At 39.8% G+C, this 15,841-nt stretch overlaps 1 protein-coding gene across 5 annotated transcripts in view; it reads right to left on the bottom strand.

The window, feature by feature from the left end:
- CLDND1 (claudin domain containing 1) overlaps positions 1-15,037 on the bottom strand; it is a 28,191-nt gene extending 13,154 nt beyond the window's left edge. Inside the window, exons 1-5 of one of the 5 annotated variants that reach the window (XM_030939990.1) lie at positions 14,510-15,037; positions 13,102-13,411; positions 10,890-11,000; positions 9,059-9,196; positions 7,474-8,886 (exon numbers count right to left, since the gene is read on the bottom strand). In XM_030939990.1, the coding sequence (XP_030795850.1) occupies positions 8,666-8,886; positions 9,059-9,196; positions 10,890-11,000; positions 13,102-13,393 (762 nt within the window). In that variant the 5' untranslated portion in view covers positions 13,394-13,411; positions 14,510-15,037 and the 3' untranslated portion in view covers positions 7,474-8,665. Of the gene's footprint in view, positions 1-7,473; positions 8,887-9,058; positions 9,197-10,889; positions 11,001-13,101; positions 13,412-13,622; positions 14,209-14,509 lie in introns of those variants that run through there. The other 4 variants (XM_010353732.2, XM_010353733.2, XM_030939992.1 and 1 more) reach the window with 4 other exon arrangements.
- Positions 15,038-15,841: the final 804 nt, after the last annotated feature.

Genomic DNA, 15,841 nt, shown 5'->3' on the forward strand with positions numbered 1-15,841 from the left:
CCCATTGCATAGCCTAGTCTCTTCAAGGTGTTCAATTTGAGCTCTTGTCTATCAATTCTAATTCTTCCCTAGTTTATCTAGTTTCATGTATATATTTTACAATGCAGCTTTCTGATAATGTCAAGGATTATAACTCAGAAGCCACTCTCTCATTTATTGAGGGACTATTCTTTGCAAGGCAATGTGGAAGATGTTGGAGGGATACAAAGATTAAATAGGCAATAAGTTCTAGTAGGAAGGTTGATATGCACAACAATCACTGTTATACAAAAAGTAGAAAGTGGCAAAAGCAGCAAGAAGGGGGTTACTCAGAATGCTACAGGGATTCAGAAGACCAAGACATTTGAGACGAGTCTTCAGTTATTTCAGTTGGTAAAGAAGTGATCATGATTTTTGCAACTGGAACTGCAGTGAAGTGGTACAGATCAAGATTTGAGTATGTGGAGAATAGCATTCCATAAATAAAGACAATATAAGATGAATCACAGATATAAGAAAGTCCAAACTGGGTATAAGTAACAATCACTGTGACTAAAGTATAAGGAAAGGAATCAGAGAAAAAGATCCAAAGATAGAGCTAGACAATGTTACAGCTTTGATGTTAGACAAAATCTAGACTTTATTCTAGATTGTTTTTCTAAGCAGGAGAGAGTTATTGAAGGTTTTGGGGTAAAAGGTTGATGCAATAACATCTATGCTTTAGCAAATTAGGTTGGCAGGATGTGTAAAATGGGTTTCAGGTGAGCTAGTTAGTGGCAAGGAGACCAGCAGAGAGTCTACTGTCATCATCCAGGAAGGAACCTGAACTAAGGTGACTACACAGAATTTCAGTGAGATAGGCATTACTGAAATAGAATCAAAAAATCTTGATAACTAATTGGATATAGAGGGCCAGGGAACAGGAGGAGTCAAAGATTATGTCAACATTAAAAGTCTAGTTGATGGGAAAACATGTAAAACAAATGAGAATTGGTGTAGCTACGAAAAGACAGATGAGTGTAAATTTAAACATATTACATTTTAGGTATCATGAAAATATTCAAATGGAGCTGTCTTGAAGGCACTTAGGAACTTGGAGTTTAGAAGAGAAGGCAGGGTTGGAGATTTGAAATCATCTGAAGATTAATAACGGTTACCATTTATTGAAAGCTTAAAATGTACCAGACTCCATGCTAAGCACTTTACATATATTACCTTATACGCCTCACAGTTAACATGAAAAATAGGCATTATTATTCTACTGAGAACTAAAGAATGATAGAACTTGCCCAAAGTTTCTCAACTAGTAAACAGAATTGGGATTGCAAACAGATCTGTTTAAATCCAGAGTAGTTCTGTGGATGTTAAAGTCAGGAATTAATAACAGAGCAGCTCTACTTGTTCGCTTAGAATAGTGTCTAGTGCATAGGACGGAGTCTACACCTAACTTTCTGTGGTGAAGAGGGAGAGACCACAGCACTCCCCACTCAAAGGCTCAAGGCCTTTCCCTCTCTTTCCTTCCCCCAGACATCTTATTTGAAATGCCTGGGGGTTGGGGAGTTTTAGGTGGAGGGTGCAAGGCCTGGGGTGAAAGTTTAGGATGATAAATTGGGTACTGCTGCTCTAAATTAGTCCTTGAGGGCTGTATCAGTCAGGGTTTTCTAGAGGGACATAACTAATAGGATAGATGTTTCTATAAAGGGAAGTTTATTAAGTATTGACCCACATGGTCACAGGGTGAGGTCCCCCAGTAGGCTGTCTGCAAGCTGAGGAGCAAGGAAGGCAGTCCGAGTCCCAAAACCTTAAAAGTAGGGAAGCCCACAGTGCAGCTTTCTGTCGGTGGTCAAAGGTCCAAGAGTCCCAAAGCCGGAGAACTTGAAGTCCGATGTTCAAGGACAGGAAGCACCCAACACGAGAGAAAGATGGAAGCCAGAAGACTCAGTCGGTCTAGTCTTTCCACATTCTTCTGCCTGCTTTTTATTCTGGCTGTCCTGGTAGCTGATTATATTGTGCCCACCCAGACTGAGGGTGGGTCTGCCTTTCCCAGTCCACTGACTCGAACGTTAATCTCCTTTGGCAATACCCTCAAAGACACACCCAGGAACAATACTTTGCATCCTTCAATCCAATCAAGTTGACACTTAATATTAACCATTACAAGGGTGTTTTAGTGTCAAGTGTTGGAACTCTCTCTAGAATTTTTTAGGTAATGTCTTATCTTTCATATCTTTGAATCCTCCTTTAAGTCCATGGTAACAAGTGCCACTTGGCATCTTGTTAAGTGCTCATGAATAATACCCACCATTACTCAGCAGTGGAACCATAGTGTGGATCCCTGAAATCTACTTCCACCCTCAGAATTTAAAATGAACCATCCAAATCTAATTGGATTGCATGTGGTAGAGGGTGATTTCAGGAGCCTGCAAACAAGCCACAGGAATCCGAGTTCTTCCACTTCCCTCGATGGACCTGAGTTCAATTTTAAACAACACAAAGACAGTGCTATGGTTTGAAAGTCTGCCCCTTCCAAAACACATGTCAAAATTCAATTGCCATTGTAACACTATCAGGAGGTGGGACCTTTGAGAGGTGATGAGGCCATGAGGGCTCCACCCCCATGGATGGAATTGGTACAGTTTGGCCCTCTCTCACCCTCTTTGCCCTTCTACTCTTCTCCCATGTGAGGAAGAGTTTTCCTCCCCTCTGAAGCATGAAGCATGCAAAGTGTTGTCTTGGAATCAGAATTGCCAAATCTGCTGGCACCTTGGACTTTCCAGCCTCCTGAATCATAAAAAATAAATTTCTATTATTTATAAATTACCCAGTCTCATGTGTTCTGTTACAGAATCACAAATGGACTAACAGAAAGGTTTTTGATGCATTTATCTTGATTTACCAATAGCACAATTATTGAAAGGCCAAAAGCTCCACCCCACTGCCATCCTACTTGAAAAAAAAAAGATTAAAATGTGAGTTTTAAAAGTAAAACTTCTTCCACCTTGAGAGGCTTGTATGGCTAAAAAGTCCATGTAATGAAGTTCCTTCTGTTTTGAAACAAAACTTTACTGGAAACAGAAGACTTCTCCAATAATGTAACACAAGCCCCAGTTCTAATCCCCATTGGAGTGTAGCCTTGTGGTAAACCACAACAGATCAGAGTCCTGCATGCCCTGGAGCTGGACCACACAGGGCAAGCAAAGGCTGCCTCCTTCCCGTGCACTGCATTAATCTCCAAATAACAGTACCACACACTTTTTGAGCTCTTATGTTTCCAGAGCTGTTCTAACCACTTACACGTATGCCTTCTTATTTAACCATCACAAAAACCTATTGAGGCAGAAAATATCCCATTTTATAGACAATGCTATTATATGTTCATCCTCAGAATTTCTAGCTTGGGTAGAAGTTAACATCAATCACTCATGCATGCCTCTTTCCTTCCTAGTTCTAACCACGAGTATGAACACAATGAAGCAGACAGGGATCAGAATATTCACTTTCTTTACAGAGGCCTAATGACCTCAAATTACAGGGTCCCTGAAAGTACCTCATTAGAGAAAATAATTTGGACTTGAAGCCAAAACAAGCAAGGCTTCCTATTACATCCCACCAAATCTGAACCTGAGAACCAGGGGTGCACTGGATCTGCGGGGAAGACTCTTCATACATATCTCCAACCATCAGTGGTGTGATGGATTGGGACCTGTCACAAAGAGCCAGTCAACAGAAGAGTGTGGAAAGCACAGTAGAGAAACGGCTTTTAGAAGGCAGATACCGAGCCAGGTCTGTTTACTCCACAGCCCACTATCTCTTTCATAATCTGCCTAGGAGAGACAGAATCCTATTTCTTGCTTTTAAACATAGCTTTCAAACATAACTGCCCACTGGAATCACTTGGAAAGGTTTTAAAAATTGCAATGACTTGACCATAGCCCAGGCCAACTAAATCAGATTCTCTGGAACAAAAACATTTAAGTTCTCCAGGAAATTCCAATGTGCAGCCTAGACTAAGAGCCACCACTTTATAGGCTTGGCAACCCCAGCCCCTCATAATGCAGCCAGTCATAACTAGCGGTTTTTGAGTGACTATACTAAGCAATTTGCATAATCCTCATCACAACTCTAAGAGACACATGATAATCACAGCATTTCACAGATGGGAAAAGTGGTGCTTGGAAAAAGGCTGAGAGACAAGAGACAGACCTGGGATTACAAAGTTCGTATTCTGTCTCCCAAGCTAAATACTTAACCACCATATGCCACGCTGCTCCTGTGGATGCCCTGATTCCAGCAATCTCTCCAACCACATAATACATTCTTCTTTTATAGAGAGAAGCAAATAAGGCTTAGAGATACTACAAGAGTTGACTCCAGTATTCCCTTCTAAAAGAAAGCATAAACTCCTTCCATGGAAGTTAAGCAGGAAGAATAAAGGTTTCCAAAAACTAACATTTGTAGAGACTTGGAAAATGTGTGGCAAGGTGTTAAAACATCAATAGAGATGCTTAGAATTATAAAGCAGTTGAAGTCATACAGCATAATTTTTTTATAGAATCAACTTAGTAGTTCTGAACAGCCATCCTTGATATCTGAAGATTAAGAAAACTGGACAGCACAGTCTATGAAGATAGGGCTAAGGATTGTGAAGGAAGGTGTCATGGGAAATTGTGGGAGCAAGAGAACCAAAGATGCTTGTGAACATACAATGACAATACAAGCCAAGGGTGGAAAAAAACGAACAAAAGGCTGGGAGGGGCTGAAAGGCTGCAGGACAGGTGAGGTAAAGCTCACATACTGAGACACTTAACACTGGACCAGTAAAGATGACACATTACTTAGTAACTCAGCTATTTTAAAAGGTGTACAGCAGAAAAAAAAAAATCTCATTTCACATCTCTAAACCTTTGCAAATATACAAATATAAACTGGATCTTGCTTTTATAAAAGTTTGCTGAAAGTATGTAAATGTTTATATGTCAAATAACATATATTTGTATACATGTAATGCTAGTAATAGAAATTCTGGCATCGAAGAGAATGTAATGACTATATGGTAACTTCTTCTATAGGGCAAATAATAATTCTGTTATTCTTTTTACAATTGAGCATTTTCACATTATGAATCGGCAGGATGATGGCATATAATTTGGTCCCAGGGAAAAGCATATCTTATTACTATGGAGTAAAAGAACACCTGATGAGCAATAGCAAAATAATTTAGTTTCCTTGTTTATTGCTTGCTTTTCAAGGTATGAATCATTATTCCTTTTGAGAAGAGTGCTGAAAGGAGGACAAAAGCCTCCACCCATCTATGCCAGGACACAGCTGCATTAAGCCTGTGGAATAACAATTTGCATCTTCAGAGCTGCACCCATTAACTGCTCTTTTAGCTGCTAGAGAATTCGAGAAAGTTTTGCAATCAGGCCGCGTGCAGTGGCTCACGCCTGTAATTCCAGCACTTTGGGAGGCCAAGGTGGGTGAGCCACTTGAAGTTAGGAGTTTGAGACCAGTCTGGCCAACACGGTGAAACCCCATCTCTACTAAAAATACAAAAGCTAGCAGGGCATGGTGGCACACATCTGTCATCCCTGCTACCCCGTAGACTGAGGCAGGAGAATCCCTTGAACCTGGGAGGTGGAGGTTGCAGTGAGCCAAGATTGAGCCACTGCCCTCCAACCTGGGTGACAGAGTGAGGCTCCATTTCACAAAAAAGAAAGTTTTGCAATGAGCAAGATTAGGTTAACACGTTACCATTTTTGGTGAAATTTTACATTAAAATGACCTGATCTATCTATGTTACAGTCAATTGAACATGACAGGGTCTATAGGTTTTAACTGTGCTAGTCTGCAATTTGGTGATGTTTCTGGAATGGAAAAACAAACTAAATTGATAAGATTTGTGGTCATCTCGTTCTTCTCAAATCGTATGACTAAATGAGTTCACCTAGGAGTGATTTGTCAACTCTATCCTTAATGCACGTGTGCATGTGCACGCGCACACACACAAACTACAGCAGATAAAATTTTAACGCATTCCCATTACATTATGAATTTGAAATCCTAGTGTAATATGATGCAGACAGAAGGCACACTTAGTGTTATCTGAACAAATAAATTCTTCTGGAATTCCTTTTTGTTGTTGTTGTACTAAATTCTAGTGTTTTATGGCTATACTTAATAAATTTTGAAATGAGTCTTATGCTAAAAATCATAGAGGATATTTACCCCCATCATTTAGTTAGGAGCTTTAGAATTAAGGTCTTCAAACATATTTCTTAAATTGCCACAAAATTAATGCTGAGGCCGGGCACGGTGGCTCATGCCTGTAATCCCAGCACTTTGGGATGCCAAGGCGGGTGGATCACCTGAGGTCGGGAGTTCAAGGCCAGCCTGACCAACATGGAGAAACTCCATCTCTACTAAAAATACAAAATTAGCTGGGCATGGTGGTGCATGCCTGTAATCCCAGCTACTCGGGAGGCTGAGGCAGGAAAATCGCTTGAACCCGGGAGGCAGAGGTTGTGGTGAGCTGAGATCGCACCACTGCACTCCAGCCTGGGCAACAAGAGCCGAAACTCCGTCTCAAAAAAAAAAATTTTCGTTCTGAAAAATCTGAAAATTAATTTTTTACTTCGGAGTTGTTTTCAAAGATTAAATTTAATAGGATCTGCTTTGCCAGATTTTATCTATTAGGTTGATCAAAAATGCTTGAATATGAGCAGTTTCATACAGTACAACCTGATTAGAATCAGCTTCACATTAAATGAAACAATGCAGCCCTATATATTCCAAAGAAAAAAGTATTTGCAGGAAAGATAACCTCAGCTACCCTGCAACATGCTAAAAATACCAACTACAACACATATGCAGCACCAGGTGTTACGGTGCCAGCTTCCCATGTAACTCTGGGGTAGTAAGAAGCAGGGACATAGCTTAAAATAACCGACCAATACAAAAATGTCATGCTGCCAAAAATTTTCTTATCCCATTCCCAAAGGTGTTTTGTTTGTTCACTTAGCTTTTCCCTTTTCCACCTTCCACAGAAGGGACTGAAGGGTAATGAATCTTCAAGAATTAAGATTAGATAGAAACCTGAGTAACCAGCCATTTCACAGGCAATAATTGGCTACTGAGTAATGCTGGCTTTGTTCTAAGTCAGAAGCTGACTTGGTTACTTACTATAGAACACAAACATCCACAGCCACTAAATGACTTTACAGAAAACTAGCCACATTAAGTATGACATGTAATAATAACAAAACTACTTTTGAGAACATAGTTTAAAATTCTGAAAAATAAAAGATAAAGATTTTCTTATTTCTAATAGGGGGAAGGGGTTCCCACATTTTCCAGAAGATAAAACAAGAGACCCAAACACAGGACATGACAGCCCCGTACAGCAAGACGCACTTTCCACAGTCAACCAGAGATTCCCTCTACTTCTTTATCCTAAAGTGTTGAGATTTAAATCAATTCAGACTCTACATACAATTCTTTGAGTCTCTTTTCATTTTCAATTTTATTTTTTAAAAAAGACATTGAGGTTATGGTAAGAAATTATGAAGTTACTTTTTTAATCTGTCAATTGCTACAGTAGTGGAATAAATAAATAAGATTTTTTAAAAGTTCAATGTTTACAGACATAAAAAAAAGTGACTGAATTAGAAGACATTTAAATAATGTTGATACACACCAGGAAGGGATTTAGGCAAGGAAAGGCACATCATATTACCACAAGAAATAAAGACCATAGTTGGAGGTTAATCGACAACCAAAACTTTAGATCTTGTGGTAGGTTTCCCAGCTCTGGAGGGGTCATTATGGTGAAACGTTCTTTATGGTACTGGGCTGGAACAAATAAATAGCAGTTGGGGAATTTTACTTTGTAACTGTAATATAATGTTAAAAAGAAAGCACACTTTTAATAACCCTGGTATGTGAAGAGGAAATAAAAAAATCCAAAACAATTTGGTAGTACTGAAAATCCTATGGAGAGTTAAAAATAATAATAGTAATATTAATCCTCGCCCAGCTGAATTGGAATTCTTGCAGTTACAAAGTTAAAATTTCAAGTAAACACTGTATTTTTCACTTTTGGTAGACAGACACAGTGCAGATACAAACAGCTGCCATATCTCACCTCGGATGAAGCTATGTGTCAACACTTAGGGAAAATGATCTTAGATAATTTCCCAATTTTACAGAGCTTAAATCTTTGAAAATAGCACTAGTACTGCTGGCTGACTGGCTATCTACAACAGCAAAGTGAACATAAAGTTTTGACAAAGATGAGAGGTTTCCCCAAGAAACTAATATAGAGTTTTTAGTTGAACAAATACAGTTGCTTTAGTTTTACGGAAAAGTCTAACAGACATTAGCACAACTTGTTTCGGGTCACATTCCTACTGCCAATTTTCTTTCATAAATCTGTGTCAAGTCTTTATCCAGTTCTTTCTGTCTACGCCTAGATTAGTTTATTTGAAAGATGGCATCACTTAAAGTAAACCACATAAATTTTAGTGGTATTAAGTGTGTATTTAGTGGTGAATGTGTATAAATAAAATAGATTTTCATAATAAAATGGTATATCCACAAATAAAAATTAAAAACAATTGAGAGGTGGGGAAAATATCAGTATTATTTTAAAAAAATAAAAATGGCAATTGTAAAGCAGGCAGTTTCTTGCTCATGCCACACGATATGCCTTCATTAAGGTGTACTCTTTCCGGTTGGTGTGGGCAGCCCAGATGAAGAGAGCAGAAGCCATGAACTGTAAGGGAGCTGAGACACAAGCCAGGCAGAAGGACCATCCAAATTCACCGGATACATTGTCAGGGAGCTCTAGTTTCTGGTGGAGTAGTTCAATTCCAGCAACATAACAACTTACTGAGCCCAGTGTACACAGACCTTGGGGGAAAATGTAGAAAACAAAACAAAACATGGCTGGGTAAAAGCACAGTAAAGAGTTTTTCAGGCAATGAGACAGGGCAGTTAATACATGAACATTTAAGATTTATAATTCTTTGGTCTCTAAAGAGACAGGAAGAAGCTAAAAGGTAACTATGGTGACAAAACCTACCTGCAAGGAGATGGAGAATGCCCGTGGCAATGGTGGGATATAAGCTTCGGCAAATGCAAGCACAAAGTCCAATCAAAGCCCCAAAGCACATCAAACCTAAACTCACAAAAGGTAAAAGGAACTGGCAACGCCAAAGATCTGATTTTTAAAAAGAAAGAATAGAAATGTTACCATGATTTCAGACCACTTTCCCCACAATGGCAATTTCTTTCATATTCTAATTAGATCTTTTCTCAAAAAGTGAGAAAGTATTTTAACATTGAGGCCTCTTTTCTAAAGCACAATATTCAAAAGGATGCTAACCTTGTCCTGATAAAAGTAAAAGGACACTAACAGGTAGCAATTACTGAGGGTTCACTATGTTCCATGCTATGTTTGTCTACACATTTTCTGTATTAATCCTCCCAACAACCCTAGAAAGTAGGTACAGTCAGCCCTCCATATCTGCAGGTTTTGCATCCACAGATTCAACTAATCAAGGGTTAAAAATATTCAGAAAATAAATAATGATACAAATTTACAAATATATAGTATAACAACTATTTACATAGCATTGATACTGTGTTGGGTATTATAAGCAATCTAAAGATGATTTAAAGTATACAGGAGGATTGTGTAGGTTAATATGCTAATACTATACCATTTTATATAAGGTACTTTAGCAACCTTGGAATTAGCAGGGGATCCTGAATCCAATCCCTCATAGCTACAGCTGTATTATTATTAATTCCATTTTGTAATTTAGGAAACTGAGGCAAGAGTCATAAATAACTTGTAAAAATTACACAGTAAGTGGTAGGGCCAGGATTTGATACAAATATCAGTCTGACTCTACCTACCAACAATATCTAGGTCTTTACAGGATCTAAAGGCAGTAATAACAGGTAAATTAATGGTAATTATAAATGACCTGTCTTATAGGGCTGTTGAAAGAATATACATAAAGCACAAAGCTGAGAATCTAAAGGTAGTTTTAATTATCATAAATCCCTCAGCAACAGGGGAAGAAAACCTGATGACCTTACAAAAAATGCCATTCCATTTTCAGACAATATTCCTTATTAGAAATGTATTCATATCAATCTTCACCAAACTTTACCTTTTGGTGCTGGTTTTGCTTTCTGGAACTTCTTAAGTGTTTTTCAAGCTTACTTTTTTCAAACTCTCCTAGTAATAAACTGCTTGCTACACATTCTCTTTATAAAACTGAATACCTACACCTTATTCACCCTTTTCTCTTACAAACATGGTCATTCTTCTGGGCAAGTCCCTATAGCCCTGAAAACTGAGGCTCAAATCTGAAGACAGTATTTCATGGGCTGCCTGATCATCAAGGAATAGGCTGTTCCTAATAAATACTTTCATATTTTTTGACATCTGCCCTTTAGTTACTATCACCTAAGACTGGATAAACACTTCTGGCAGGCCTGACAACTCACTGACTCATTTAGAGCTTGCAGTCAACTTTTTTCACATATACGTATCTGAACTCAAGCAGTGGAAAGTGTTTAATTCAAGTAGAGGAATTTATAAGTTATCTCAACTAAATTTCCTCTTATTAAATGGGCCCACTAATAACATCTTTTAAAGGTCTAGATCTCATCATCCAATGAAGTAGTTGCCCCTGTCAATTTCAAATCATTTGAAATTTGGTAAGCAAGTATCCACCTTCTAAAATATCAACAGAATAGAGTTCATTGGATACTGTTAGAGATCTCATTTCAAGTTGGCACAATCTACTAACTCATCTTATTCCAAAAACATAGTCCAAAAAGAGACAAATAAAATTATCTTTGTTCCCCCAACTGTCCTGGTGAAATCAAATACTCACAGGTCCTAAGTAGATCAATCCCGCTATTGTGGTTTCCGGGATCAACAAATTTCTCCATGAACTGCTCAGTTAGTGTGAAACTCACACATTTTGTGACCACATCAAATGACTCTGGAACAAGAACAATTGCCTGTTGTTTTAATTATAAACATTTAACAAAAATCTCTTTCAGTAATTATTCTCTGAAGTCAAAAGTAAAGGATGTTTCCAGAGGGGTCAGCAACTTCTCTGGCCCTGACTGACACATAGGTTTCATAGATGTCCAATAGATGCCACTGGTTCTCAGTGGCAAGTGAAGACATAGACACAGGGAAGAAAAATAAAGTAGAAGCAGTAAAATGAATGGCAGAATAGCTATGTAGAAAGCCTAGGAAGAAGGGGAGGGAACAAAGACAGAAATAAATAGGAATGTTGATCTTCTCATCCAACCCTGCTTTACCAACCATATCCCCATCTCAGGGAATGCCAACTCCACCCTTCCAGTTCTTCAGACCAGAAACTTTAGAGAATTCTTGTACATTTACACTCCATCAGGAAATCCCAGGAATTCTTCCTTCAAACTATGTCCAGAATCCAGCTGCTGCTCAGTGCTACCATTCTGGTGTGAGTCATAACCATCACCTAACCTGAATTACTTCTATAGCCTCCTAACCATAGTCTTCTAGCTTCCACCTTTGTCTGCTGCCTCTGTTCTCAACCAGGATGACCAAAGCATGGTTCAGCATTGTACTTGGAATCAACGCCAAAGTTCTCATTATACCTACAGTTCTCCAGGACTTGCCCCAGTACCACTCCCAAAGTAGGTCTTTGACAATATACCCAACTTCCCGTCTCTCCCTCCATTCCAGCCCAGTGGCTTCCTTACTGGTCCTTGAATATTTCAGGCATGCTCCTGCCATAGGGCCTTTGCAGTAGATGTCCTTTCCAACCTAAATGACTTCCTCCCCATTTACCCATATGGCCAAATCTTTTGTCTAGTCTTTAACTACAGTCTTTAACTCAAGTGGTGTCTTCTCAATGAGACCTACCTTAAGTATCCTATTGAAAATCATAACCTATGGCCACCAATATTCCTTTTCCCACATATTTCCAAATCACTTTTGTGTTCTATTTTGCCATAGCACGTGTCATTTTTTAACATACTAAATAATTGTTTATTCTGTTTATACTGTTACATTCTGTTCATTGCCTGTCATCCTTTATTAGAATGCTAGCTCCCCAGGAATAAGGACTTTGTTCTCTTTCCTGATGTTCTCCCAGCTAAAAGGCCCTGGAACATGGAGGCATGCAATAAATTATTTGTTTAACGAATGACTAAATGGTAACACTCCAATATCAAGTGCTCCTGTAACCTCACAAGTCAAACTGAACATTTTACAATGAATTTTAACCAACTTTCTCTCCTTTCCTTCCAAATTACCTCCTTTTTCTCCCAGATACAGTGACATATTATCATCCTTTTGATCTATGGTAACACAAGCCTGTTCTGCTATGATTTGAATACAACGCTTCCCCACTAAGTGGACAACAGAAGTAGTCATTAACGTTGTTCCTTACAAAGAGTTCTAAGGCTACCATTTTAATAACTGGAAATTAAAATCTTTAAGTGTTAAATAAGAATGCCTGCAAAATAAACCTGAAAAACTTAGTTTTGTTTTGTTTTATACTTCTGTAATACCAATTTCGTAACCTACAAACTCTGCATCAAGATTGCTGTAAAACAGTCTCATAATTACACAGATTTAAATGTCGAGCTGGTCAAATTATATCCCCGAAGACATAGGGGTAAATGATAGATATGTATTATAATACAGCTAACCCATAAAACGACAATTTGTTGAGTTGATTTTCGATGGTAGTCCTTTTACTAGTTACCAAATATTTTTAAAGTCTTTCTATGTACTTTTCCAACTATTTCTTTATGACATGTGTTAGATTAATAAAAAGTATTTTAATGTGTGAGTAAATAAAAAAAATTTTAATGGCTTTCCCAAGATAAGAAAAGTTCCTCATCCAACCAATATTGATGAGTACCATGGTAATGCAAAGAAGTTGGGGAGAGAAGGCAGTAGAAAGAGAAAATACACATGATTTATTTCTTTAAGGAGAGAGAGAACCAATAAACCTGCTTACATGTAACTGGGCAATCACTAGGTCGTTTTGTCTATTATTAATCAGGTAAAGAAGAGAGAAGTTAAAAGAAGAGAAATACCTGTTCTTTCTGGTGGGCTATACCAATGCATGTTTTTGGGTATGGTGATACACCGTCTCCACAATCCCATTGTGCCATTGTATCGAAAAAGTGCATCATTGTAAGTCTTTTCATCTGCCTCATCACTAATGAATTCATCCCAGATGCTTTTATTCAAATCACTGGAATTTTCTTGAACTGGACTTCGATATTCATACCAGAAGTCTGTGCCAATGGAGGCTGCCATGTAGATGGTGGAAATGAGGCTAAGCACACAAGCAATTACAAATGCTGTAGCAAAACGGTTATCCATTCTGGCATTCAGACTGCTCTGTTTAAAAGTTGAAGAAAGAAGAAAGTTAGTCTTAAAGCACAAATAAGAAAGACTATTTTGAATTATTCCAAATGCACCCTTTACCCAATTCCCCATCCCTTCGTACATATAACCATTAAGAATGTTTTTTTTAGAAAGCAAGCATGTTTTTAATTAAGCTTAAAACAAAACTCATTCTCATAAAAGTACTTATTGAATGCTCACATACCCAGGATGCTACGGAGACAGAGGTCTTGTTCTCTAGTCTATCACCTGCATACTAAAACAGACAACACTGAAATGGACATACACATTACAGATACAAACAACAGACATGCCCATGGTCAGCAGTGTTACCGTGCACACATTTTAAATCACAGACTGAATTTCTGCACGAGCTGCAGAGGATTAAGTGTTCTGGGTTTGAGTGTTAAAAAGACACAGGAAAAAGCAGTGGAAATTGGCTTCTCCCAGTTTCCTCTGAAGAGGGAAGCCTCCTAAAACAAAGGTAAGAGTCAGGAGCCACACGGAAAACAGAGTTGAAGAAGTTTGTTAACCCCGAGGGAAAGGTTGTTCTAGGTGTATAAAATAGCAAAGAGAACAATAACATATAATAATGCTAGATAGCAATCTCTCCCTAATCCATTAAAGCTAAGCCACGCTTCTTTACGTTGCCAAATGCTACACTCCTATCTACTCTCCCTAGTCCTTATACTTCTGAACCTCCTCAACTGAAACCTTGCTCTCTCCCTAAACCCTAAGTGCAACATACGTCCGCAAAAACTAAATGATCCCTCCTCAGCCAGACAGAAAACTCTCAAAATATCAACACTCCCAAGGCGTGGACAGGGCTCAACGGCAGTAGTAAATGGCCGCGGTAAAATGACTCAAGGCGGATCGCGCTGAGCCAAATACTACACGGCAAGTATACACCGTGACCGCACCAAAGACCTTACAAAGGTGCACGAAAACAGACTCGCAAACTGGGGTTGCTGAGTTTGGAAAATTGGAAGTGACTCAGGAAAGATAAGGGCAATGACAACGATAACTCAAAAAGTTGGATTTGCATTTTGATTTTTTAAAAATCCCCCCTTCATCCTGGTGCTCTCAAATGACCTTAAAGGGTCCCAGCACTGGGAACGGCGGTTCTTCAAAGCCAGACGCCTGGAGCGGTCACCTCCCGGGCCTCACGGCGGGGCCGGAGAAGGCCAGGGCTGGGGTGGGGCAGCCGTGCGCGGCCCCCAGCCAGAGTCCCCCGGTACCCGACCAGGCCCCGCCCTAGAGGGCTCGGCCCAGGGACAAACCCGCCGCTCGGAACCCGCCCAGTCCCGACCACGCCCGGGAAGGGGGCCCCTCTTCAAACCGCCGGGAACATCGAACCGCGACGCGACCCCCGCCCAGCGACGCAGGTCCCGCTCACTCACCGCCCATCCTCCTGCTCCGCCAGCTTCACCCTCTAGCTCAGACCACAGCACCCTACTCTCCCCGCGCCTCCTCTGACGCACTTCCCTGCAGAGCCCGCCCCCTCCATAACTCCCGCGCCTCCGCCTCCGCCCCCACTCCGGGCCGGGCCGCGGCCCGGGACCGAGGGGCCTTGTGGGAGTTGTAGGAGGGACAGACTGAAAGCTGTCTGAGGCGGCGATAGGCATGCTGGCGCCGCGCGCGGGGCATTGTGGGAGATGTAGTTCAGCTCCTCAGGGCAAGCCCGTGCGCTGAAGGGAAGGCTGTTGGATTCTTGCATTTTAGGGAGGAAGGAGCAATGGTCCAGAAAGTAAAGCGGACCGGTTTCCGGTCACCTCTAGTCAATGATCGTGACCTGTATAACTTAGGTCTGATTTTTAGGCCTGTGCTTTCCCTATCACACCACCCTGCCTCTAGATTTAAGTATAAATGAACAAAAACGGGATTCTACTTGTGAAACGTTGACCCGTTTTATTTCCCTCTCCCAGAATCCCTCCCATTGGAGCAGAGTCCCTCTCGTTTTATTGCATAAGTTTAGGCTAAGAAGGATGTGACCTGGCAGACAGTATCCATCAAGAATGTAATGACATTATTTGGGTTTCATAAAATGTGTGTTTGTAGCTGCCTATTTTTTATGACAAGTGATACTAGTTTTCTACTGCAGTAATGTTGTTCCTTTTAAATTTTTTTCATTTAATTTAAAAAATATTAAGTTAATAATACTGAGAATACCAGATATGTCAAAAAATGAATAAAAAATTGTGGGTATAGTAGGAAAAAGACTGAAATTTGGGGAACATCACTCAAGCAGATAAGGTCATGGACAGCATTGGAGATTGCAGATGATGTGTGGCACACAGGCAACAATGTTTCTGAGCCCTCAGGTTTAACACAGAAATTCATGGACAGGAAGCAGGGACATCTTAACAATAACATGAGTGGAACTATTAACGTGCCCTGGGACCAGCAAATGGTGGATTTCTCAAC

Source organism: Rhinopithecus roxellana, chromosome 1 (assembly GCF_007565055.1).
Source record: "Rhinopithecus roxellana isolate Shanxi Qingling chromosome 1, ASM756505v1, whole genome shotgun sequence".
In the NCBI taxonomy this organism is placed as follows: Eukaryota; Metazoa; Chordata; class Mammalia; order Primates; family Cercopithecidae; genus Rhinopithecus; species Rhinopithecus roxellana.